The sequence below is a fragment of the Canis lupus genome, chromosome 16, assembly GCF_003254725.2.
Source record: "Canis lupus dingo isolate Sandy chromosome 16, ASM325472v2, whole genome shotgun sequence".
NCBI lineage: Eukaryota > Metazoa > Chordata > Mammalia > Carnivora > Canidae > Canis > Canis lupus.
The window spans coordinates 25,055,923-25,080,469 of NC_064258.1; the positions used below are offsets into that span (position 1 = coordinate 25,055,923).

Consider the following 24,547-nt stretch of genomic DNA (forward strand, 5'->3'; position numbering starts at 1 on the left):
GCAGTGGCAGTAGCCAGATGGGTCATAATGAGAGGAAGTCTATGCTGTTGAGTCACATGTAGCCACCATCCCTGCTGCCATGACCATGTTACATGGTCCCAATGAGCAAGCACCAGGGGGGCTGGGAAGGGGCTGACTGACATCAAAGGGCTTTCCACTTCCACACTGAGAGCCTCTCTGCCAGGGGTGCTATCTGGTGGGTATTTACATGGTATATGAATTGCTTCGCATGCTGAGACCATTCCCAGGGGTTCTTGCACGGAGTGTTCCTCTACTCTTCTGCCTTCCACTTTTGTCCTCCCTGGTTCCTGAGCAGTGGGCCAGCTAGCCACTCCCATGAATCTGTGTACCATGCTCAGATTTCCTGCTCATTCATTTCTCCCATTGGCTCAATCCTACTGGAAACCATGGGCCACGGTAACATGGTTGATGCCGTCCACAGGGATCAGTTTTCTAGAACCTAAAGGATCACACAGAGGAGAAAGGATCTGGAGGGGCAAAAGGAGACTATCCAGCCCCCTGTACAAGCTTGAGTCTGCATCTGGGTCTCTATTCTGTTCTGTTATTCTGTGAGCTTGTCCTTGTATCAGTACCACACGTTAAGCACTACGACTCAATATATCTAGTTATAGGGCAGGTCTCTTCACTTTTTCTAGAATCAGCATGTCAAGTTCCATAAAAAAACCTTATTAGGACTTTGTCAGGCAAATAATTTTTTAAGTTCTTAATAAGCCTGTCTGTAGAATAAATTGATTAGACTAAATTTTACCCTAAATGCTTCCTCCAGTCCCAGAGGCATTTTTAATTTCTGCCTTTAACTGTTACATATAGTTAGTATGAAGCTGCAGTATTATCCTGACACTACACATTACCTTGATAAATAGAAAAATTGTGGTCACTTCAAAATCTACATAGTATTTGAGAATAGAAATCAATGTACACAAGCAACTTTCTTTCCTCCTCAGAGTTTTCTCACAGAGTCTCTATCAAGGATCTGATTATTTTTAAAATGTAGCTCTTGCCGGCAGGGGTTGGTAACATTTCTGTCAATATGGTTTCTGTTGGGAATTCTGGTTACTTAAAAAGGTGATTTTTATCCCATCTTGATGTAGTTCCTTCATATCATTAGACGTGAAGTGAAGATCTTCTTCTGCAATATTAAAAATGCCCACAATATGCTGTTAGGCTTTTTCTTTCCTAATTAACTGAAGCATCACTCATTGTAAAAATAGACAGTCACATCTATAATAATGTCGGTTTTTCAAGCACACCGTCCTTCAAACGTCTAAGAAATTAGGAACTGGACTAAATAAAACATTTGTATGTTGTATGAGATACACAAAAATATGCAAATGTGCACACCAATCCTTTAATTGGGAGGAAAAGGGTCACATTACATTTGAGTCCTTGTATATCACAGCATCTAAGCTTCTGTGGTTATGTTGTTTGGCATTTAGTTGTTTCCAGAAGACTAGTTGCCAAAACATTTTGAGTACAAATTATTATGTTTATTTCCTAGCAATAAATTGGTCTGTGAAAAAAAAATTGGCCTATGAAAATATGATGTAAGAAAATATATACATGAACTGGGATCCCTGGGTGGCGCAGCGGTTTGGCGCCTGCCTTTGGCCCAGGGCGCGATCCTGGAGACCCGGGATCGAATCCCACGTCGGGCTCCCGGTGCATGGAGCCTGCTTCTCCCTCTGCCTGTGTCTCTGCCTCTCTCTCTTTCTCTCTCTGTGACTATCATAAATAAATAAAAATTAAAAAAAAAAAAAAAGAAAATATATACATGAACAGAAACACTAAATAAAATCCAGAGCAACAGACCTGGCAGCCAACAGACTGATTTTTAGCCCCTCCCCTTTTTAAAAAGACTTTCTTTTTTTTTTATTTTTTATTTATTTATGATAGTCACAGAGAGAGAGAGAGAGGCAGAGACACAGGCAGAGGGAGAAGCAGGCTCCATGCACCGGGAGCCCGATGTGGGACTCGATCCCGGGTCTACCGGGATCGCGCCCTGGGCCAAAGGCAGGCGCCAAAGCGCTGCACCACCCAGGGATCCCAAAAATACTTATTTTAGAGACAGTGCAAGAGAGCACATGAGTGGAAGGGGCAGAGGAAGGAGAGTCTCAAGCAGACTCCCCCTGAGCATGAAGCCCAACACGAGGGCTTGATCTCACAACCCTGAGATTACGACCCAAGCCTAAACCAAGAGCAGATATTTAACGGATGTTAAACCACGCAGCAGCCCCCCCCACTTCTTTTTTTTTTTTTTTCCAAAAAAAGCTCTGTGTAACTGAAACAACAACAACAAAAATTCTCCAAAGACAAGGTGATTTATGATTCTCAAGATTAAACATTTCACATAAAAAGTGACAGTTCTGCTGGCATAAACTCGTTTTGACAATGACTCTCAACCAAAATCTTTGTGCCTGATTTATAAAATTACCTTTTTTTGTGAAACGGAGGCTTAATTTTTTTTTTAAGTAGGCATTCAGTTTGTACAGGGCTTCCTGTTTGTAGGCAGTATTTCAAGGAACCTTGTATCTGCACCATTTGAGATATTCGGGAAGAACTTAGGATATAAGACAGAAGACCTAAAACCTTTATAACAGTCATAAAATTCTGTATTTACTCATTTTGAAGCAAATTATTCTAGAATTTAGGTGGTACAGAATCATTTTGGCATTCACGGGTCACTGTCCTTATTTGCTATCTTATACACATTTCCAAGTTTTGAGTACTGTGGAGTACTGCTGTAAACTACTCCCTACAGCTTTGGTGGGAGGAATAACATCTTTCAACCTTACACATATGCAGGTTAAAGTTGGTCACTGTGTAATGATTCTATGTATTGGTCTATCCTCTAACCAAGCACAGATGAAGATGGGGATCACTTATTGGCAATGTCAGGGATACACAGAATAAAAAAACGACAGAGTTGGAGGCTTACTCATTATTTACAGATCTACATATTTCAGATTTTTTTTTTTTTTAATGCAATTACTTTCCCTGAGAATTCCTATCTGCAGGGGAAAGATCACTGGAATCCTCAAGAGTAGTTATCTCTGTGCAAAAGTGTATTCTAATGGAGTTTGAGCCACAGATACCTTTCCAGTCTTAGAACTTTACAAGGGGAGTATACAAGACACTATCTTATGAAGTCAAACACCTTAGATGTAGGGAAGTAACTCTGCTAATGACTGATCGACCTATATCTTATTCACTTAACAAATATGAGTATTAAGTATATGTATCACCCTGAATAATGGTGCTTCAGAGTTAGGGGTAGATGCAAGGTAACTAGAAACTCCTGCCCTCGTGGAACTAGAAAGATTAGGGTAGGGTAGGAGACACACAGCAAGGGGAAGGGAGATCAATATATACATCAAAGATAGCACTAATACTCTGACCCCCTGTATATGGACTTAACAACAAAATAAAAAAGAAAGCATGCTATTCTTGAGAAATGATGGTTTTATGCTAAGAGCCAGGGTCCAGTGGAATATGGAAGGAACTTATTAATTCAAGTCTTATGATGTTCTTTATAAGTACCATTTACTAGTATAATTGGGTAGAGAAGAAAAGCTGAAAATTTTATAAAGAAAATAATCTCGGGACACCTGGGTGGCTCAGTGGTTGAGTGTCTGCCTTTGGCTCAGGGCATGATCCTGGGGTCCCAGAGGGAGTCCCATGTCAGGCTTCTTGTGGGGAGCCTACTTCTCCCTTTGCCTGTGTCTCTGCCTCTCTATCTCTCTCCCATGAATGAATAAAAAAACAAAATTCTCACAAAAGTCAGAATATGGACTATATATAATTTTTGGACTATATTTTTATATGTGGTTTTCTCTACAAATGCACTTCATCTTAAAAAAGAGTCATCAGATGATCCAATATAGTAACAATAACTGATATTTTTTTCCTAATGAAACATCCTAATCCTTAACTTTAGTTGAATATATTTTTTACTATCAGGAAATATTTTTTAGTTTATTAGGAAATATTTTTTGGTTTTTATCTGTTTGGCTAACATATCTGCCCCTTTTGTAAAATACTGAAAAGTGTGATGAGTGTTAAGATGTTTGTTGAGAAATATTAAGTTGCAGTGATTCTAGCTGTATTGTTTATCTGAAAAATTTAATGCCGTATCTCTTTACCAAACCACACCAAATATGACACAGACAATTTGTTTAAGAAAAGTTTTACTAATGAGTTATTTCAGCAAAGTTATTGCAACAGGTTTAAAAGGCAGACAGACACATTATTACAGGCTATAAAGTAACAAAGGAGTTTTATACAATTAAAATATTACACAGACCGATGGGATTTACTGAATAAAAGATCCATAAAAGAAACTAAATCTGAAAGATTTAAATCCAGTATTAGCACCTACAGTATCTCTGCAAGTAAAACTTTTAACGGTTTCATTCTTTCCTAATATATTTCTGAACTTTTTCCCAAAAACAGTGCTCTCAAACCCCAAAGATGAATGAAGGGCATAAGAAACCCTGATACTAAGAACATACAGCCAAAAGAACTAGAAACACTGACTCAGATGTGAGAATTTTAGTTGGAAATCACTGAACTTACTGTACTTGAACCAATCATAAGATTTCTGTGCACTGAATACTGTATATGAGGAAAGTCTATGAATCATAAGGTTTGCCAGTAGGGATAGTTAAAAATTAGCAATATACAGTATTATTCCTATCAAATTTTTTTCTCATAAGTTATATTTATAACAAAACTATAATTAAAATATTTATTATACTTGCTTATTACACATTCAGGGACACAGCAGGGACATTTATGTTTGATGGTTTAGCATCCACTTTATTGTGCTTACTTATTTTTTGTAAGGAACACGCAACACATACTACATCTTCCCAACATTCAAGGTAATGCAATAATAAAATTCTCCAAAGAAAAATAACTGGAAATTGCATTAAATACTGCTTTAATTAGGAATAATTGCTATAATAAAACAAATAACATTATACATTATTTTTCCAATGAGTTTCAGTTTGAGAAACTGAACAGCAAAAACAGATCTTTAAGAGTTTAGCCATGGCAAAACTGGTAGTTCTTTGAAATGTGGGAGATGCATTAGCAAAACCATAGACACAGCCTACCTTTTGCCAAAATCTGGGAGGAAAGCATTTTATTAATTTGGGGGAAAGAAGAGTGAACACTGGCTAAGATATGACTTGTTGAAGTCTAGAGCTACCTGGGAAGCTGGCCCAAGGAATGAAGAGAACCACTGGTACTGGTTGGCAGATAAGAAATAAACTTTGTGTTGGGCTAACCAACGGCATCTTTTATTAATGGCTTTGAATAAAAAAAGTGACACACTTCATTGTGTTTTCTCAGAAATGAATCAAAAGATTACAGAGTCCTAAACAATTTGGAGACACAAAGTGGATGCTGAGCGACTAGAGGTCACTCCACGTGTGGAATTTTAGAAAGTTAGTCCTTGGAGTATATGGCACCGTGGCTCTGGCAGCAGATACAAAGGAATGATGCTCTGGAGAGGAGGTAGGGGACACTCTGCGATTGGCCAGTGGATAGATGAGGGTCCCAGCTGGAGGTGGGATCTGCAGTTAGATACAAAAAGTAGAAGTTTTAGAAAGGGATGCTAAAATAACCTCTAAAACATCGCTCCTACACCAACTTATAATAGAATACTTAGACCTGTACTGACTAAGGACATCGCTCAACAGTCTAGAAATGCAAGCTCTGCCTGTTTCAGTCTCTGGACAATGTCACAAGAGGTATAGCAGAACACAGGCTGAAGTGGCAAATCTGGGGCCAGGCTGCCTGGACTACTACTACCTATTAGTCTTCAGCCTTAGACAAGTAACTTAGGTTCTCTGCACCTGATTTTCCTCATCTGAGAAAACTGGGGTAACAGTACGTACCTTGTAGGGCTGCTGTGATAATCAGGAGTAAGCATTTAGAACAGTGCAGGCACATAATGAGCACCCACAAAAGGTAGCTATTTTCGTCAGTGCTCATTTACTGTGACCCGGTACTGATATGTTCTGATTTTTATTTTTATTTTTTATAACTTTATAATAAATTTATTTTTAAATTTTATTTATTTTTATTTGCCAACTTACAGAATAACACCCAGTGCTCATCCCATCAAGTGCCCCCCTCAGTGCCCGTCACCCATTCACCCCCCCAAAAAAACCACCATCAGTCTTTAATAGAGATATTTTAAACACTTTTAATAAAGGCCATCTCCATGATTTGTGTATTTTTTGGTTAAATCATTAACTCTCATGTTAATACTTCCATTTGCAGAAAACATGGAGACTTAAGAAAAACCACAGAACTGAATTGAGTATTCTTACAGTTTCTCCCTCTCCTCCAAGACCTCCACCCACACTAGATCCTGGGCCTGAAAAACACACAGCTCTAAATTGAACAGAAATATTTGCATTCATGAAACTATCCAGGAGTTCCTAATATAAATCTTTCCCATTTCAAAATTTCACAGTTGCCTGACTATTGATAGATTAGTCTCTGGTGTGTAATTGCTCAAAACCCCATGCCACCTCAGAAAAACATTACATCTAGCAGTAATAGCTGCAAAGTGAGTCATGACAAATGCGTTGTGCCAAGCCAACGCAGCTGCAATTGATAAAACAAACTTACTCCAATGGCACATAACAAAAACCACACATTAAGGTTCCTGGTTGCACAACTGAGAAGTGTCAGTTTGGAAATTGTACACGAGCAATTCTTTGAACAAGTAACACTAAGTGTTCCCAAATAAGGCCTTTTTAAAGAAATAAAACACATGGCAGAGGATATCATTATTTAGATTTTTGGCTTTCAAAGTCAAAGAATTCAGGTGACACTTTCACTAGTGCTAAGAGAAGGCAGCTTTGGAATTTGGTTGGTTTATAGGATTTGATAAGTTGTACAGGGCAGACAAAATGTATTTTTAAAGAAAGTCTTGAAAAAGAAAAGGGGAAGATAAGCACTTAGAATAATCTGATGAACTCTTCCCTCTCCCTGTTTCTGCTGCTGCAAGTACTTATAGGATGTATGGTGTAAAAAACAGGGGTTTTATGGTCAGTCGAACTTGGGTTCATATCCCACAGTGTGTTAAACTGTATAATTTTGAGAACACCATTTACTCTATTTGTACCTCGGTTTGCTCATCTGTAACATGGAGGAAATGCTCTGCACACTTCTTGTAAGGATGAGAAATACCATTTGTATGACACTTGGCACAGTGCAGGTGCCCTTGAAATGGCAGTTATTATTTCTGTTGCCCTGGGAAGGAGAAGGATGTCTGCTTTGGCAGATCTGTTTCTGTGCTGCCTGTTAGTGACAAACACCTGCACACAATTAGGAAAATACAGCAGCAGAACACTCTCTGTAGAAAGCATATGAAATCAGCAGAAATAGTGAAGTATGATTTTCTGTTACTTAGAAGACTGTGCTCCTGTATTAATAAGGCTTCCACATGATTCTTCTACCCTCCTATCAGTATTAGCTAACTTGTTTCTCACTTCTTCAAGGTCATTATATGGATATCTAAGAACATAAATATTCTAAACAAAAGAATCAGATTTATGGTTTTAACCACCAGGGGTAAGTTTTCTCCTACAGGGCAATGAAACCACTTAAATGGATGAAATATTCAGAATCTCCCCCTCCAACTCTGAAATGTTTCTTTGGTTATTAAAGCCATTCATCATATAGGCAGGGCAATTGCTTAAACAATTTTTATATGCAAAATCCAACTATTTAAATGTCTAGGATTGCTTTGAAATATTAAAGCAACACCTCCCCCACCAAAACAAACAAACAAACAAAAACAAACAAAAAGAAAACACCACTAAAGCAAAGTAACAACAAAACCAGTCTGAAAACAATACAAAGAGGAAAAATCAGGCTTAAATTGTAAATCACCAAATAGAATTTAGGTTATAGACACATTTTAAATATCAAGCCAAAACAGAGAATATGCCATTATCTAATGTTTTATTTACCATTCAGGGAAGAAAATTCATGCATGCTACAAATTACATAAACTGCATATAAGTCACATGATTTTTTTTACCTTTAATTCTACGGTTTATCTTCCACTGCTCATGCCTCTGTCTTCATAAATGGTGATTTCAATCTAACAGCATGGCTGTTAAGAAAACACACTGTAGGATGGAACATATAAAGGGGACGATGGCAAGAGCATGTATATGATCTACATAGACTTTGCTTTCAATTTCCTTTGCTCTCTCTTACTTAAGTTAAACATGATGCTTTCTCCACCTTAGAGAAAACTTTGAGAAATGTAATTCTCCCCAAAGCATTATTTATTTTTTGGAAAAAAAAATTCTGAAAAAAGATGCTATGCTGGAGAACTAGAGGGTTTTTAGCTGAGAATTGAAGAAGGTAATGAATTCAGTGGTTCAAAATGTCCTGAAATTATTTGCGAACTTTTTCTTGGGAGAGTGTTCATGACCTCTGAAAGTTTAAGCATCACTGCTGCAGAGTAAAATAAAACTGCTGAAATTATTATCAGCTGGAAGGCCTGGGATAATCTGACCTAGGTTTTAAAAAAAATTTATTTTACTCATTACTCTAGTTATCAAGCTAAATTAGTTTTTTTTTTTGCAATTTTATTTACCAAATTTACTTGGTGAGTTTCAAAGCTTACTGCCTCTAAAAATATGCACAGTATGTCAAAGGTAATGAAATTATACATCTGGCAGCTGTAACTGATTTCAACTAGTCAGATGAACCCACGGAACTGCAATTCATTTAGATGACAAGTCTCACCACACATTATGAGTTTATGCATTTCAAAGAGGCTTTAGGGTCCGAGTTTTTGCAGCTGAAATGCATTACTCATGCCACCCCCATTATTACTACAAGATGCCCTCAGAACCACCAAGAAAGACGGTAACCAGAATATCAAACAATCCAGAGACCATGCAAAGGAAGGAAACATGCTTTAGGAAAAATGTTGGAGACAGGAGACTTGTGGTAGGTATGCGATTCACACATAAGATTCTTAGGGCAAATACAAGAGAAGGGAGTTAAATTTTCTCTATCTAGTAGATGCCAAATAGTACCATCAAACTTTTATAGATATTTAGACCTTATGATCTGGGCAAAAAAGATACAACTCGAAGTCCTCTCTCAATGGGATCTGTCAGGAGGAGGCCTTGGGGAGCATAGATCTTCTCATTCTGCTCTTGAATGTATTTGGACACTTTCTTCAGAACCTGAGGGAAAGAAACACCATAGCTTTTTACAAATGTCATCGGATTTCCCATTAAGTATCAGCTGGATCTCAAAATACTCAGGCAGTGGAATTAGTTTTTAAAACAAGAAATGGATATTTGTATGAAGGGACACACTTTGAGTATCTGGCACACACTGGCTGTATGTGACACATGGCACAGCCTAATGGACTCTGCATGTCAGGCTCTTCAGTGTGGTATGAGCACTGATGCACACAAAAGCAAGAGCGCCAGCCCCTGCTCCTTACCTGCTGTCCTCTCAGCCCTGGAGATAGAGAAATAAGTAGCTGATTATAGACACAAAAGTTGGTTGTACTTTGCTCCTTCCCACGCATCAAGTGTGGTCAATGCGACACCTCCTCATACCAAGGGTAGTTCTTAGCCTTTCCCATTAACACTTAAGAACCGGCCTCTCTCCTTTGTATGTTTCTGTCAACTTTAAGTAATGATACAAAGTTGGCCCGTAACAAGAGATTGCCTAGTTCGATTAAAACTGAAAAGTTTCCTTCCTTTGAAAAGCATGTGACAGCAGGCATGGAGGTTCTGATGACAAGTGTCTTGTATCAATTTCACCATTGCATATAATGCTACTCCGCAGTCTGCCCTTGTGTCCTTGATGGGAACTTCAGTTTATAAGTTTAGCATTAAGGTTGTAAAAGTCAAAGCAAATGCAGACAAAAACCAGATAGGATACAGAGGAACTTCTGGAAATTGCCAAATCTCTAGGCTTTAATAAGGGCAGTTTTGAGGCAGATAAGCTAGAAGAAAATAAATCTTAATAGCTATATACAAAATCAAAGAGTTACATGTGTTTTTTCAGATTCAAAGTCATCATAACCCTCTTTTGGCTCTAATGTTCAAAAAGGCTCTAATCCAGTTCTTTAATTACTATGTGTTTTCTTAAATTCATACTACCAGCATATGCTAAAGTCCCGGATAAATGTGATCACATCATAAGTGAAAAAGAACTGTCTGAGAATACAGTTAGAGATTAAGAAACCATTTAAGTGTGTGTCTACAATGAACCAGGGCAAACTAACAAAATGAGGACGCTGCAATTTAGGTGCCATGGGATAAGATGATTTAGAATTTAAACCACTAGGTAGTTTGTCTAATGACTTATCTAATTTAAGGAAAACAAAATTTATGTTTATTCATGTTACATCTTTGGGAATACTATAATTTCATGTTCTAAAAGAGCACAATGTTATTAAGAGAGCCGTCTGCAGGGTTCTTTAGGGAGTGAATTAAGAATACCACTTCTAAAGAAAACATTTTTTTTTTTTTTTTACCTAATTACCTGAAGTAATACAAGTATCATTCTCCTATTTTCAACTTGAAAGAACTTGAATGATGCTTGGTCTTTATGGGCAAAAAAAAAAGCCATCTTAGGCTCTAGCTTTCTTTTTTTTTTAGGCTCTAGCTTTCTATCAGTTTGTCAGTCATGCTAAAATGACAAACAGAAGGAAGAAGCCCATGGAGGTGCCCAACTCAGGACCCTCAATCTTCTCTCCAATTCCTTTCTCGGCTCACCTGCCAGAACTGGAAATTGGAGAATCGGTCTACCTTACTCTAGTCCATTTCCACTAGAGGGGGCAGTCAGAAAAGTCAAAGAAAGGATTCTGTCAGAACAGCTTTCTTCCCTCTCTCCTTGGGTACAGGTTACCAGCAAAGAAAGAGCATGCTTTTGTTTGACTGAAGCATAACTCTGTTGTGCAAGGTTTTTATTTAAACTTTAATAACATTCATGTGCACTTAGGTATAAGTTCAGAAAGAAAACTGTTGAAATTTTAGTCAGCTTATTATTTTTGGTAAATCAGAGTCAAAACAATCTACAATATTGAAGAAAATTATCTCTGTTATCCTCATACCTAACAAAACCTCAATCTGTATTTTAACATTTACAAAGCTAAACACGATCAAACCTCAATAAAGACTATTATCCTCCTTGAGAATATTAAACTGGAGAAATCCTGAAGAAAAAATACAGATGTTCAAGAAAAAATATCCTAAGAGAAGCTAAGTGAGAACAGTATTTTCAGAAAATATAGAAGTTCCTTCTAATTTGTTCCTTTTATAGACGATATAGCACACAGGCAGAAGGGATGTTATGAACAAGGCAGATAGCTACTGAAAGGAGAAGCTTCTACAAGCCCATTTGTTCCCTAATTATAATGGGCAGCAACAATAGAGAAATAACACTGAAGTCTTTATCTTCATTTTAAATCAATAAATAGCACATTATAGGAAAAAAAAAAGCATGATTGTTCTAGGGAGTTTTAAAAGGCTTATTTACAATTTCAAAAAATTTAACCCACATGACAAAGTATAAGCACTATTATATTTGGCTTACTGTTTGTAGACTAAAATTTTAGTGTTTAAAACAATACAGACTAAATGACTCAATCCTGTCCTTTCATAAAGTAGTAAATAATAGCCTAGAAATTCCTAATGTACAAATTGATAGATGGAGAGGGCAGCTGTTCTTATATGATTTTTATCAAAACTACAAAAATATATTTAAAGTTTTCTTTTAAAAGTATAAGTAAAAAAAAAGTAAAAAAAAGTAAAAGAAAAAAAAGTAAAAAAAAGTATAAGTACACATCTTAATTATGATCAATCCAGTTAATCACTTTGCATGATCTAGTTATTCATGTCCAGTTTCTAAAATAAAATTACCTATTTAAAAATATGGACATGCCTTAAATTTTGGTTTCTTTTTTTTTTTTTTTTTTTAAAGATTTTACTTATATATTCACAAGAGACACACAGAGAGAGAGAGAGGCAGAGACACAGGCAGAGGGAGAAGTAGGCTTCATGAAGGGAGCCTGATGTGGGACTCGATCCCGGATCTCCAGGATCACACCCTGGGCTGAAGGTGGCGCTAAACTGCTGAGCCACCAGGGCTGCCCTAAATTTTGGTTTCTTAAAACTAATCTTATTTGTTTTTTAACAAAATACTTTATTTTTTTATTTATTTGAGAGAGAGAGGAGAGCAAAGAGAGAGAGAGAGAGAGAGAGAGAGAGAGAAAGCATGAGTGGGGAGGGAGGCGCATAGGAAGAGGGAGAAACAGACTTCTCATTGAGCAGGGAGCAGATGCAGGACTCAATCCCTGGACCCTGGGATTATGACCTGAGCCAAAGGTGGACACTTAATCAACTGAGCCACCCAGGCACCCCTAATTTTATTTGGTCTTTACTTGCTTTATAATACTCCATAAAAAGAAAGAAACCTTGATTAGACTTATAAAGTAATACCTTCCATGTTGCCTATGATCCCAAGTTAAAACATATATTAGGATCAATTTCCACTCTATTTCTGATATAGAGAACTGCCTGTCAAGATTAATAATCAAAGGGATTTTTATTTATTTATTTTTAGTAGCCTCCACACCCAATGTGGGGCTTGAACTTATAACCCTGAGATCAGGAGTCCCATGCTCTACTGAGCCAGCCAGGCAACCCAATAGCCAAAGGGATTTTAATTAAAAGCTGCTAAATGTTTTAAGCAGTTAAATAAGCTAGCAGATGCTAAAAAAGATTACTTATATCTGAAAAAAAAAAAAAAAACAAAACTATTCACAAATATCTAATTAAAACATGTATGTGTGTGTATATATATATAAACACATAAGTTAGCATGTGTATATATGTATATACACTAATTTAATTTTTAAATTTATCTTAAGAGAATACTATTAAGCATCTACCATATGTGAGGAAATGCATTACATTCTAGCATCCATTTTATTTTTTTTAATTTTTTATTCTTTTAAAGATTTTATTTATTTATTCATAGAGACACAGAGAGAGAGAGAGGCAGAGACACAGGCAGAGGGAGAAGCAGGCTCCATGCAGGGAGCCTGACGTGGGACTCGATCCAGGGTCTCCAGGATCATGCCCTGGGCTGCAGGCGGCGCTAAACCGCTGTGCCACCGGGGCTGCCCTAGCACCCATTTTATAGGTGTGAGAACTCAGAGATTAATTTGTCCATGATTCCATAATTAATGCAATTGACTTGGCTGGCACCCAATTACCATTTTTTTTTTTTACAACTGACATTAGAAGGGGGTATCTATTTCAGCAAATGCACATTGATTAAAAGTTAGTTAAAATCTTATCAACAAATGTAAAACTATAGTGTGATGACAACTCAATTATCTACTACTCCACTAAGTATGAACAAAATACTCTAGAGGACATAATTACACCTCAAATTGGCAGTACCATGTGCTTCGGTAAATGACCACGCCCGGATGGCCTAGTTTCTATCCATTTGGATTCAGCCTTACCCTCCTCTCCTACATGGCCTCCGGTTCAAATCTGTATTTCACTATCAACATATTCCTTGAATTTGTTCACTTCTTTCCATCTCTATTGCTCCAGTCCCTGCTCAAGCTATAATCATCTCCTGCTTGGATTTCTATGGAGCATGCTACCTGGTTTCTACTTCCACTTTTATCTTTTTTTCCCCTAGGTTAAAGAGATTGCTTTAAAATGAAAACTATGGGGATCCCTGGGTGGCTCAGCGGTTTAGCACCTGCCTTTGGCTCAGAGCGCGGTCCTGGAGTCCCGGGATCGATGTCTATTATAAATAAATAAATCTTTAAAAAAATAAAAATAAAAAATAAAATAAAATGAAAACCTAATTGTATCACTCTCCTGCTTAAAACCTTTCAGTAGCTTCCCCTTGGCACTGAAAATAAAATCTAAACATCTTTTCATGGACTACACACAAGATACAGCTCCTCCTTACCTCTCCAAATTCATCTTTGGCCCCTCTCTCCACTTCTCTCCTTCCACACTGGCCTTCTTATAGTTCCCAGAACCCATTATGCTCTCTGGGCCTTTGCACACACTCATCTCTCTATCTGAACGGTCCTGGATTTGCATCCTTCCCATAGCAGCTCATATGTTACTACTTCAGAGGCCTTTTCTGGCCATACAATTTAAATTAGGTCTCTCCTATTATATTTAATAGGAAACAAACAGGAAAGTTTGTTTCCTTAAGACACTTACCACCATTTATAATTGAGTTGGTCTTGTTTCTTTTGCATCTGTTGTTACTACTAAATTATAAACACCACATGTCAGCAATCATATTTGCCCTGTTATATCCCCTGCACACTGTTTAGTACATAGTAGGTGTTCTTTTTTTTTTTTTTTGTAAGATTTTATTTATTTATTCATGAGAGAGAGAGAGAGGCAGAGACACAGGCAGAGGGAGAAGCAGGCTCCATGCAGGGAGCCCAACGCGGGACTCGATCCTGGGTCTCCAGGATCATACCCTGGGCTGAAGGCGGCGCTAAACCGCTGAGCCACCCCCTGGGCTGCCCCATAGTAGGTTTTCAATAAATATTTATGAAATGAATGAATCTCTTGTCCCTTCACTCAGCAAATGTACTATTAAAGAGAAACTGCTAAGACAAATACCGATCCTTTAAAACTTCTGATTTTGAATGTTAAAAGAGGAATGAAAGTTAGCTACTTCTCTATAAGGTATAGAAAAAATATAAACTACTAATTTAGTTATTAAATACATTCTTTTAGTAAAACTAAGACAATTCATGTCAGGATGCTAATGAAGCATCTGGCAGCAGCAGCATTTTCAGCCAATAACTCCAAAAATACTTTAGCTGCAACTGTATCTGCTCTCCAGAGTCTAGGACATCACAGGCACACTTGTATTAGGTGGAGTATTATAGAGTTATCTTTATAGCATTTCAGCTGCTAAAAATGCTCAAAATTAAATGATATATTAGGAGTGTACTGTGATTAACTTAAATTCATTCAACACACATTCAATGAGTGCCTAACACACCCTGGGCTTGGTATTTGGCATGAAGAGGGACATAAAATGGTTAAGGCAATGTCCTTGACCTCAAGAAAAATACATACTTGAAGGGCAAATAAAAATGCAAACTGCTTCACTCCAAAGTCAAGAGAGGTTAAGTGCCAGGAAAAGAGACATAAGTACAGTATTGTGGGGATACAAAGGCAAGAAAAAATTCCAATTAGAAGCATAAGGAAAAGTTAGATGGCAGGACATAAAGGGCTGGTGAGATTTGAACACAGAAGGAATGGAACTGTAGGTAAAGGAAAATCTCAGAGGGTGTGCTTGGTGAGTGAATGAGTTTGGCTGAAAGACAAAGTGAGGAAGGGCTGGGAGACAGAGCTGGAAATGTAAGCTGGAGGTCCGTTGGAGAAAGGGCTTGAACATCACTCACTGGCAATAAATGGAAGCCAGGGAAGGCCTCTGACTTTGTAAGAGTGCTAGAGAAAGTAACGCAGTGTTTGTTAAGATTTTATTTTATTTATTCTAGCGACAGAGAGAGAGAGAGAGAGAACAGGTGAGTGTGGAGAGGGGCAGAGGAGGGAGAAAATCTCAAGTGGACTCCAGGATCATGACCTGAGCTGAAGTCAAGAGTTGGAAGCTCAACTGACTGAGCCATCCAGGAGCCATAGCAATGCAGTGTTTTATGAAGGCAGAAGCAAATGGTTTAGAAAAATAAAAGAATGAAAGAAATAAAACTCATCAGACTATTTCAATAGTCTAAGAGACAGGTAATCAGGGAATATATTAGAACGGTGGCAGAGGAAATCATGAAAAGTTAATAATGAGAAAATGGAATATATTTCAGTCTTTGACAACTGAAAATATTTCCCTTCTTTTTCATCCTCCATACCTTAAGATGGTACTGAGAAAGGTAGGGTGCTATTAAACAAAATGGGGAGGTGGGAAGTTTGCCTTTTGGACATCTAAGTTGAGAAACTGGCAACTCCATGTCTAGCAGGTTAGAAAGAGAAGAAAAAAAAGCAAGTGGCAGGATAAGTAAAAAGGATTCTGAGAAAGCTAGACAGAATGAAAATATAGATTTTCCACAGTTTTCTTAAGTGTAAGCCCATTTGAACACTGGTATGTTAACTCCATGTTGACACATCAGTTTTGACCAGTTTCTGAAAAACTCGGGACTCTTTACTATGTGCTCCAGACACAGAAGCAACAGCAGAATTTGAATTATTATTATTACTATACATGCCCCTTTAAGTTTTTTTTTTTTGCCCCTTTAAGTTTTATGGCAACTGTCACCAGTAAACATAAATGTCAATTAATATGATTTTAAGAGATTTTGTGAGAACAAAGTTACCTTACCTTCTCGTAATGAGTCTCCATGCATAAGAAGATGGTATAAGCCGTTAAACAAGCCAAACAGCCTTCAAGATACGACTGGCCTCCAAGCTTCTCTGCTTCTGCATAAAGGTTATTTAGAGTTCGAACTGTTTCTTCAAACTGCTGCCTATCAATCTGTGTTGAAAAAAGAAGTTAAAAGTAAGTTTTGGAAAAAAAGATCAATCACTCAGTTATGCCTGCTATCATTAATTCATTCTGCTATTTCATCAACATTCTTATCCAATAGTTGGCAAACATTTTAAGTGATTAAAATGGGACCTATGTTACTGAAACTGCTTAGTCTTTGTTTCATCTTATCCTTCTTATGGACACTGGATATCTTCAAGATTCAATATCTTGTCTCTTTATTCTTTATACTGAGTACCAAGTAATAATAAAATTATACAATCCTGGGGCACCTGGGTAGCTCAGCTGGTAGAGCATCCGACTCTTGGTTGTGGCTTAGGTTATGATCTCATAGGTTATGGGATTAAGTCCAGTCCCATGCTGGGCTCTGTGCTCAGCACTGAGTCTGCTTGATACTCTCTGTCTCTCTCCTTCTCCCCTGCTGGCATGTGCTCTCTCTCTCTCTCTAAAATAAATAAATCTTTAAAAAAATTATACAATCCTGCCATCTTTGCTTCCACTTATATTCACATTTATTGAGCATCTATCATCAGATGTTAGGACAGGCCTTAGAGAAAGATGAATAAGACATTGTCTCAGTCCTCTAGGAGTTGACAGTCATGCAAATAGAACATGTATGTAAATATAAATAGGTAATAAATTGACAAGGCATATTTAAAGTATGGCAGGGGTATGAAAGGAAGGAGACATTCTCTTTAACTGGAAAGAGCAGGTAATCTCATTACTTTTTTAAGTTTTTATCTAAATTCCAGTTAGCTAGCAGTGTAATATTAGTTTTGGGTATATAAAAGTGTTATTCAACACTTTCATGCCACACCTGGTGCTCATCACAAGAAGTGCACTTTTTTTTTTTTTCCTAAAGATTTTATTTATTTACTCATGAGAGAGAGAGGCAGAAACACAGGCAGAGGGAGAAGCAAGCTCCATTCAGGGAGCCTGACGTGGGACTCCATCCGGGTCTCTGGGATTGTGCCCTGCTGAAAGCAGTACTAAACCGCTGAGCCATAAAGGCAGCATAAAGTGCTGCCCAGAAGTGCACTTCTTAAACCCCATCACCTATTTCCCTCACCGCCCCCCAACAACCTCCCCTCTGGTAACTATCGGTTTGTTCTCCACAGTTAAGCATCTGTCTCTTGGTTTGCCTCTCTTGCTTTTAAGAGCAGGTAATCTTAAATTGAGTCCCTAAACACTGGAATCTACTGAAAGCTCACACTAAACAAGGCAAAATCTCAAACTATCACACAACTCTCTTTGTATCAAATCATTCCTATTACCCTTCTATTCAGTGACACCATTATCTCACATTTACACTAATACTACCACTGTCATCCATTTTCACTCTAACCTCCTCTCCTGCTTTCACGTTTTTCTCCTAACAGTACTTTGTAGATTTCAAATCTCAGTGCTCTACCCTAGGACTTTCACTCAATTAGTAGAGCTTTTCACGCAAAACTATCGTTCTTGGCAACAAAGGACAGTTTATCTGTCCTTACTCTATGCCTCCTCTCACACATCTACCTTATTCCTGAAAAGAGTAACTCCTTACATACGAATTCCCTCCTTTATAAAGTCCTTTTTTGAGAGAGAGAGAATCTTAAGCCTCTCTCTGCCCAACACAGAGCCTGACAGAGTTCAATCTCCTGACCCTGAGATCATGACCTGAACTGAAATCAAGAGGCTTAACTGACTGAAGCACCCAGGTGCCCCACTTTTGTGAAGTCTTATACAAAGACTCAAAAGAAAGTCAAAGAACTTCAAAATACTATTGGAGACAAAATAGTCCCAAGAACATAATTTTTTAAAATGTAAAACAATTTATGATCATCACTTTTAAACAATTAAAATCCTTTAGGTTAGAAGCAGTTGCAATCATTGTTTTGTCTGTTGTGTGGAAAAACTATGAGGACTCAATGAGCCAATGGCACGAAAAACTTTAATGTGAACTTTAAGTGGTGGCGGCTCTCCTGTTTTTTCCAAAGGAGCTACTTTTAATTTCCAGAATATTCAGAGTTTCTGACAGGGGTTGGGTGGGTGGAGATGATGCTGAGAACCAGGGCAGCATTCCCGCACTGAGCCACCACTTGAATGGTCATCTAGGGAATCTATGTCAGAGTTCTCATTCCCCGAAAACGGACTCTGTTCACTCTGTGAAAAAATATTTATAATAAATTGTTATCTTCACTAACTATGCCTAAGTTAACAACTTCCATCTGTCGCATCAGCAAATCCTAAAAGTCTAAATAATTTCAAACTCTCACGTTTGACCTATCTGAAATGTCATGATCTGATAAGGAAAGTTCTCTGAATTATTTACATATCTTTGGATATAGTGTGATTTGAAACTATGGGATCCAACCCATAAACATTTTATTTCTTTCAGATCAGAATTACTGATCATACCAGAATCATGAATTCTTAAAAAAGTTATCCCAATACTGTAATGCTTTATAATGGAGGTAAATCATAGATCATTTAAAAAAAAAAAAATCCAAGGTGAAGGACTAAAAAAAAAGTTTAATAAAAAAGAAATGTAAAAAGTCAAGCATTTCTTTGAAAGGTTATTTTAAAAAAGGGAGGAAAGGTAAAAAACGTGGTAGTCAGCAGTAAAGGCAAAGGACCTAACATACAAGGGCTCACGAGAACAAATGTGGGCATTTTTCTGTCACTCCCTTCACTATGAAGACCACCTGTCAGTGTTCTCCCCTGGGTACTTGAAGACTGATACTGAAGCTATTTCAAAATTGGGAGATTTGTGAAGTGGGAGCCAAATACAAATTTGAGTAAAAAACACTGAAAATCAGAATGGAAATAGGAATCTGACTCGTTTTCCCAGAATTTTTGTTTCCTGTTGAACTATGTGGTAGAAAGCATGGTGCTGAAGCGTAAAGTGATCACAAATCAAAGCTTACAAGTCAAAGGTAATTTCTACCAACTGGATATAGACACAAATTTTTAAAGGTATGTAGGGGAACAAATGCTTCAAATTATATAGTTCACTTATTTCTCTCCCACCCAGACCAAGGGTACCTAACATGCCTGTAGTTTGGCTAAAGTGAGAATAAAGTGTCAAGACACTTCTCTTTAAGAAGTGTCCTGACAACAAAGTTAAGCATCAAAGTATTACATTTACCAGGCAGCAGCAGAAGTAAACTTGTTAACAGGCAGAACTTGTCCTCCCTCCCAGATTAAAGGGTACAAATGTAAGTGTATCTAATACTTTAAAGTAATACAAAACATTTGTATATTAGTTTCTTCCTCTATTAAATTACCAAGTGTGATGTTCTCCCCAGAGGAAAATCAGCCCAGTGGCAGAGCAATCAGTACAATTTCTAGGGTAAGTAGTATAGAAACAAAGACAGAAACCTTTTAATTTTCCATCAAACAAAGCAAGGAAAATTTAAACCTGTAATTTAAATTTGATTTCAATACATTAAAAGAAAAATCAAAGCTCTCCCAAGCAGTTTAAAGCATAAACTAGTGTTTTAACCCAAACACTGAAAAAAAAAAAAAAGGAAGAAAAAAAAAAAAAAAAACACCCTCAAAGACACAATTGAATAGCACCAAGTAACACTCCCTATAGTTAGTACTCAGAGTCACATTATAGCCTAGCAGTTCTAGGCTATAATCTGAAGTCAAAGAAGTAAAAGGACTCCAGAATTTAGAAACATCAATTTCCTGTAAGAATCCGTGGAGATTCTCAGAATCCAGACTATAAAGTAAAGGCTCTACCACACATGGAGTAGAAGGCTAATGTCTGGTCCTGCATATCTGCATATATATATTTGGCTCAGTTATGAGTTGGAAGTTTGACTTTAAAACCTTTAAACAAACGAACAAACAAACAATAAATAAAACCTTTAAACAAAGGAATCGGGATCCTGGGTGGTGCAGCGGTTTGGCGCCTGCCTTTGGCCCAGGGAGTGATCTTGGAGACCCGGGATCGAATCCCACATTGGGCTCCCGGTGCATGGAGCCTTCTTCTCCCTCTGCCTATGTCTCTGCCTCTCTCTCTCTCTCTGTGACTATCATAAAACAAAACAAAACAAAACAAAAAAAACAAACAAAAAAAAAACAAAGGAATCTTATAACATCCAAGTAAGTGTGGTAGAAAGAAGAGTTTACACTCTGATTTGAAAGTACATAAATAGTATAAGTCAGAGTTTCCATAACAGGCTTACAAATAAAACATTTGATCCATTTCATACAAGTCCTAACACGTAAAACATGTTAACTAGGATGTTAAGTTATTTTAAAAATAACGTTCAGTAGCGGTAGACAACAGGCAACTTGCTCAATTTCTATCTCTTGAAACCATGATGGAAATGTCCACCCAGTGTCAAGCTGAGTTAACTCAACATCTAGACGGCAAAGTGCAGCATTTAATACAGCATCTCACAGACAAGCTCATCCACACACCATCCCTGTAAAGCATACCTGATCTTTCATTTGCACTTAAAGAAACATACTTGGGTCACTAACCTGACCACAATTATAAATTAAGTCGAAGGACACTAGGATTGATACACATTGATTTTCCAAACTTGGCATTCAGGTAGAGCAATCTACCTGTTACAAGCTGATTTTAAAGGACTGCTACACATTTCTCTTGTACAGACTCCTCTATACCCACTTATCCCATGACCAGTATTTCTTACTCCCACACCCACAACACACCTAATCACCTCAGTCCCTCACCCTCCCCATCAAGCAGAAAAGAGCAGAAAACCTGCTCCCCTTTAACCAGAAACTGATCTCTAAAAAGAAAACAGAATGCAAGGTAACATGGCTCAAGACCAAAAGCTCTTTCTTTGGGTGGGTGAGCACATTCAGATACAAGAGAAAACAAACTCACACATGCTCACTTCGTTGTATTTTTAAAATAAAATACAAAGAATTTCTCCCCGAGTCTGAAGAAAGAGGAAACACAGCTCCATCTTCCATTTCTAGGTGCAGGGCTGCCTATGGGACCTATATCCTGACGCCAATTCTGATATGCAAGCCAACAAAACACAGGTGGCTCCCGGGGATCATAACCGGGAATTGCAAGTGTCAGGCCTTGTTCTGAGATCCTTCCCTGTCCAGGCCGATCTAATGCTCCACGTTGCTCAGGTTCCCAGCAGGCCTGTCCGTACTGCCTGGTACAGCAATTTAATAAACCCCTTCTGCCGAGCAGGGCGACCAGCACCATGGCCAGGAACCCCAATCACGAGAACGATGATGATTACTCTCCTGGCGAGGTGGGAGGATATAGTTTACAACGTGCTGAGCTAGGTGGCTGGAACCTCAGGAATTAGTTCCTCATCACTGTTGTCAATAACCCGGGGTGGGGGTGGGGGTGGGGCGGGGCGGAGGCGCGGGGGGAAGAAGGCGGCTGGTTGGTTCGGCACCACAGAGTTCTGTAAGGTCACCACACCCGGGGGTCGGTCTTATTCGTCCTCCTCCAAACGCCGCGTCCGGGCCTCGCCTCCCCTCCCCTCGCCGCCAGGCACACCGCGGGCCCGGTGTCTGCCCTGAGGAGGCCCGCCCCCATCGCCCCAGAGCAGGTGCGGGGACAGGGTGCGTACCCGGTTCTCCAGCTCCGCGGGGAACTTGGTCTGGAACTGGCACCGTGTGCCGCTGCTGTAGTCTCGCTGAATGAACACCTTCCCGGACACCGGCGCCTGCTGCGGCCTCATGGCGAGGACAGGACCGGCGCGCTGCGGGTTTGGGGGGACAACAGCCTCGGGTCAGATCCCCGGCCTGGACCCGAGACTCCGGCCCGCCCGCCCCCCAGCCCCTCCCCACGGGCCCAGGTGGCGCGAGGCGTGCCCCGCCCCACTCCCCCTCACCCATACTGGCCCCGCGGGACTTGAGCTATAGCCCGGGGCCAGGCCCCGCACCCCCCGCAGCCCGGTTCGGCCCGGGAAACACGAACCCGCCTCCTCTGCCCTCCAGCTGCAGTCGCACCGCCCACAGTGCCACTTACGTCCTGCCGCAAAAGAGCTTGTTTCCCCGCCCCTCCGCTCAGCCTCTATCGCAAGGAGAGGACTCACTTTCGCCCCGGCCGTAAAGCGACCCTGGTGAGGCTGCGCGCTGCGGTGAGGAGGCGCAGTGGGCGGGGTCCGGGCCGACCCCGCCCCTCGCCCCGCCCCGCCCCGCCCCGCCCGGGGGCGTCAATACGGAAGGAAGAGGCCGGGCCTGGCCGGGCCGGGGCGGGGCGAGGCCCGGGAAGCTACGGCTGCTGCACGCTCCCCTCGTTTGCCCCGGTCCAATACTCGGGATTTCCCTGTTGTGTCATATCCGTGTCGTGTCATTTCCCTAGTGATCGACGTAGTTTTTGACGTCCTGGCTTACCTGTGGGTGCCGCCCGACTCGGGACAAAACGAACTGCTCACACAAAATTGGAAGCAGAAAGCAGACGCCTGGGGATCCTCTTGGCAAGGGGGCGGGAGAAGGAGGGGACGGAGACCCTGCTTGGGCTTTATTACCGAGCATCCGTCCTCCGGTCTCTGCGGGGTCACCGTTCCTCCTCCCGCAGAGATGTCCATCCAGCGCCCAGTCTGTACATCCCTCGGGCGGCTGGGAGGACAGGTTCCCCTCCGTGACCTCTGGGGCTCCACCTGACTCAGCACACACTTTTGCAGAGCAGCCAAAGGAACTCCGCCTTGCCCTCAGCTGCTGGAGCCTGCCTGATACAGCCTGTTGGCACCGATGCCTTACCCTGCCTTTTATATATCTTAAAAATTTTCTCTTACTGTATTTTAAAAAGTTTTATGGAAATATAAACAGCATACAATGAGCGGAGCATACTTGAACTGAACAGTGTAATAAGTTCTGACATACGTGTGCAACCATGAAATCCTCTCAATCAAGACTGTGAACATTGATCATCCTCAGCATGTCCTACAAGCTCCTCTGTAATCCCTCTCTCCTGCCCTTACCCAGCTCCTTTTCTCCAGGCGCTGACCTGCTTTCTGCTATTATATGTTAGTTTGTACTTCTTTGAATGTTATATAAAATGAATCACAGTGTGTACTTCTTGCTTGTTTGTTTGGCTTCTTTCACATAGGCATCATTTGAGATTCATCTGTTGTTGTTTTATCAAGAATTCATTCATTTTTGTTGCTGGGTAGTATTCCATTGAATTGAGTATCCTGTCATTCGTTTATTCTGTGGACAGATTTAGGACTGCTTTCCAGTTTGGGGCTATTACAGATTAAACTGCTATCGGACATTCATCTACAAGTCTTTGTATGGACATATGATTTCATTTCTCTCGGGTAAATATCTAGTGTTTAACTTTTTAGGAAACTGCCAAACTGTTTCCCAAAGTGGTTGTACCATTTTACGTTCCCACCAGTAGCATATGAGGGATGCTCCACATCTTTGCCAACACTTGTATAGAGGTATCTTATTTGTGGTTATAAATTTTATTTTTCTATGACTAGAAAATTAGAACATCTTTTCATATACTTATTTGCCATTCCTATATCTTCTTGAAGTATCTGTTCAAGTCTTTTGCAATGTATTTGTGTTTGTTTTCCTATCATTGAGTTTTAAGAGTTTTTTTTAATGTATTCTAGGGAAAAGTCCTATGTCATATATACGATTTACACTCTTTTTTTCCCCCATATTCTGTGGCTTGCCTTTTCACTCTCTTAACATATCCTTGGGTTTGGGGGCATTAGGTAAGGACATCTTGGGAAGAGCATTATTCTGCCTACCACACGTATGGATTTAAGTTCGTTTTTTCTCTTCATATGATTATCCAGTTATTCCAGCACAATTTGTTGAGAAGACTCTCTCCACGTTATTGCCTTTGTAGCTGTGTCAAAAATCAGTTGTTTCTATGTGTATGTGTGGCTATTTCCGGATTTTCTATCCTGTTCCATCATCTGGTCCTGTTTTGCATTAAATGTCTACTAGTGTTTATCTCTGCAGTTGATGCTTCTTTACTGATTCATAAGACCTCCTAAGAGTT

The 24,547-nt window shown here is 39.5% G+C and overlaps 1 protein-coding gene across 3 annotated transcripts; it reads right to left on the reverse strand.

The window, feature by feature from the left end:
* Positions 1 to 4,188: 4,188 nt before the first annotated feature.
* On the reverse strand, positions 4,189 to 22,670 carry GOLGA7 (golgin A7). 3 transcript variants are annotated; one of them, XM_025439822.3, is made up of 6 exons: positions 22,553 to 22,670; positions 22,152 to 22,283; positions 16,423 to 16,575; positions 9,150 to 9,251; positions 8,084 to 8,146; positions 4,189 to 5,597 (listed from the first exon to the last, which is right to left on the reverse strand). In XM_025439822.3, the coding sequence occupies exons 2-5, from the start codon at positions 22,260 to 22,262 to the stop codon at positions 8,099 to 8,101; spliced, it is 414 nt and encodes a 137-aa protein (XP_025295607.1). In that variant the 5' UTR covers positions 22,263 to 22,283; positions 22,553 to 22,670; the 3' UTR covers positions 4,189 to 5,597; positions 8,084 to 8,098. The 3 variants fall into 3 exon arrangements, with proteins under 3 accessions (XP_025295607.1, XP_025295447.1, XP_025295522.1); XM_025439662.2 differs by having other exon boundaries at positions 22,502 to 22,592; XM_025439737.2 differs by lacking the exon at positions 22,553 to 22,670 and adding an exon at positions 22,416 to 22,523.
* Between the last annotated feature and the right edge of the window lie 1,877 nt (positions 22,671 to 24,547).

What these genes read in the sequence shown, in the direction of transcription:
- GOLGA7 (XM_025439822.3), bottom strand. Translation starts at nt 22,262, where the DNA reads ATGAGGCCGCAGCAGGCGCCGGTGTCCGGGAAGGTGTTCATTCAGCGA. An exon ending in CCGCGGAGCTGGAGAACCGG is followed by an intron (nt 16,576 to 22,151) that starts GTACGCACCCTG and finishes TTTTCAACACAG; the next exon opens with ATTGATAGGCAGCAGTTTGA. An exon ending in TTGAGAGAGGACTTCGAGTT is followed by an intron (nt 8,147 to 9,149) that starts GTATCTTTTTTG and finishes CCATGCTGTTAG; the next exon opens with ATTGAAATCACCATTTATGA.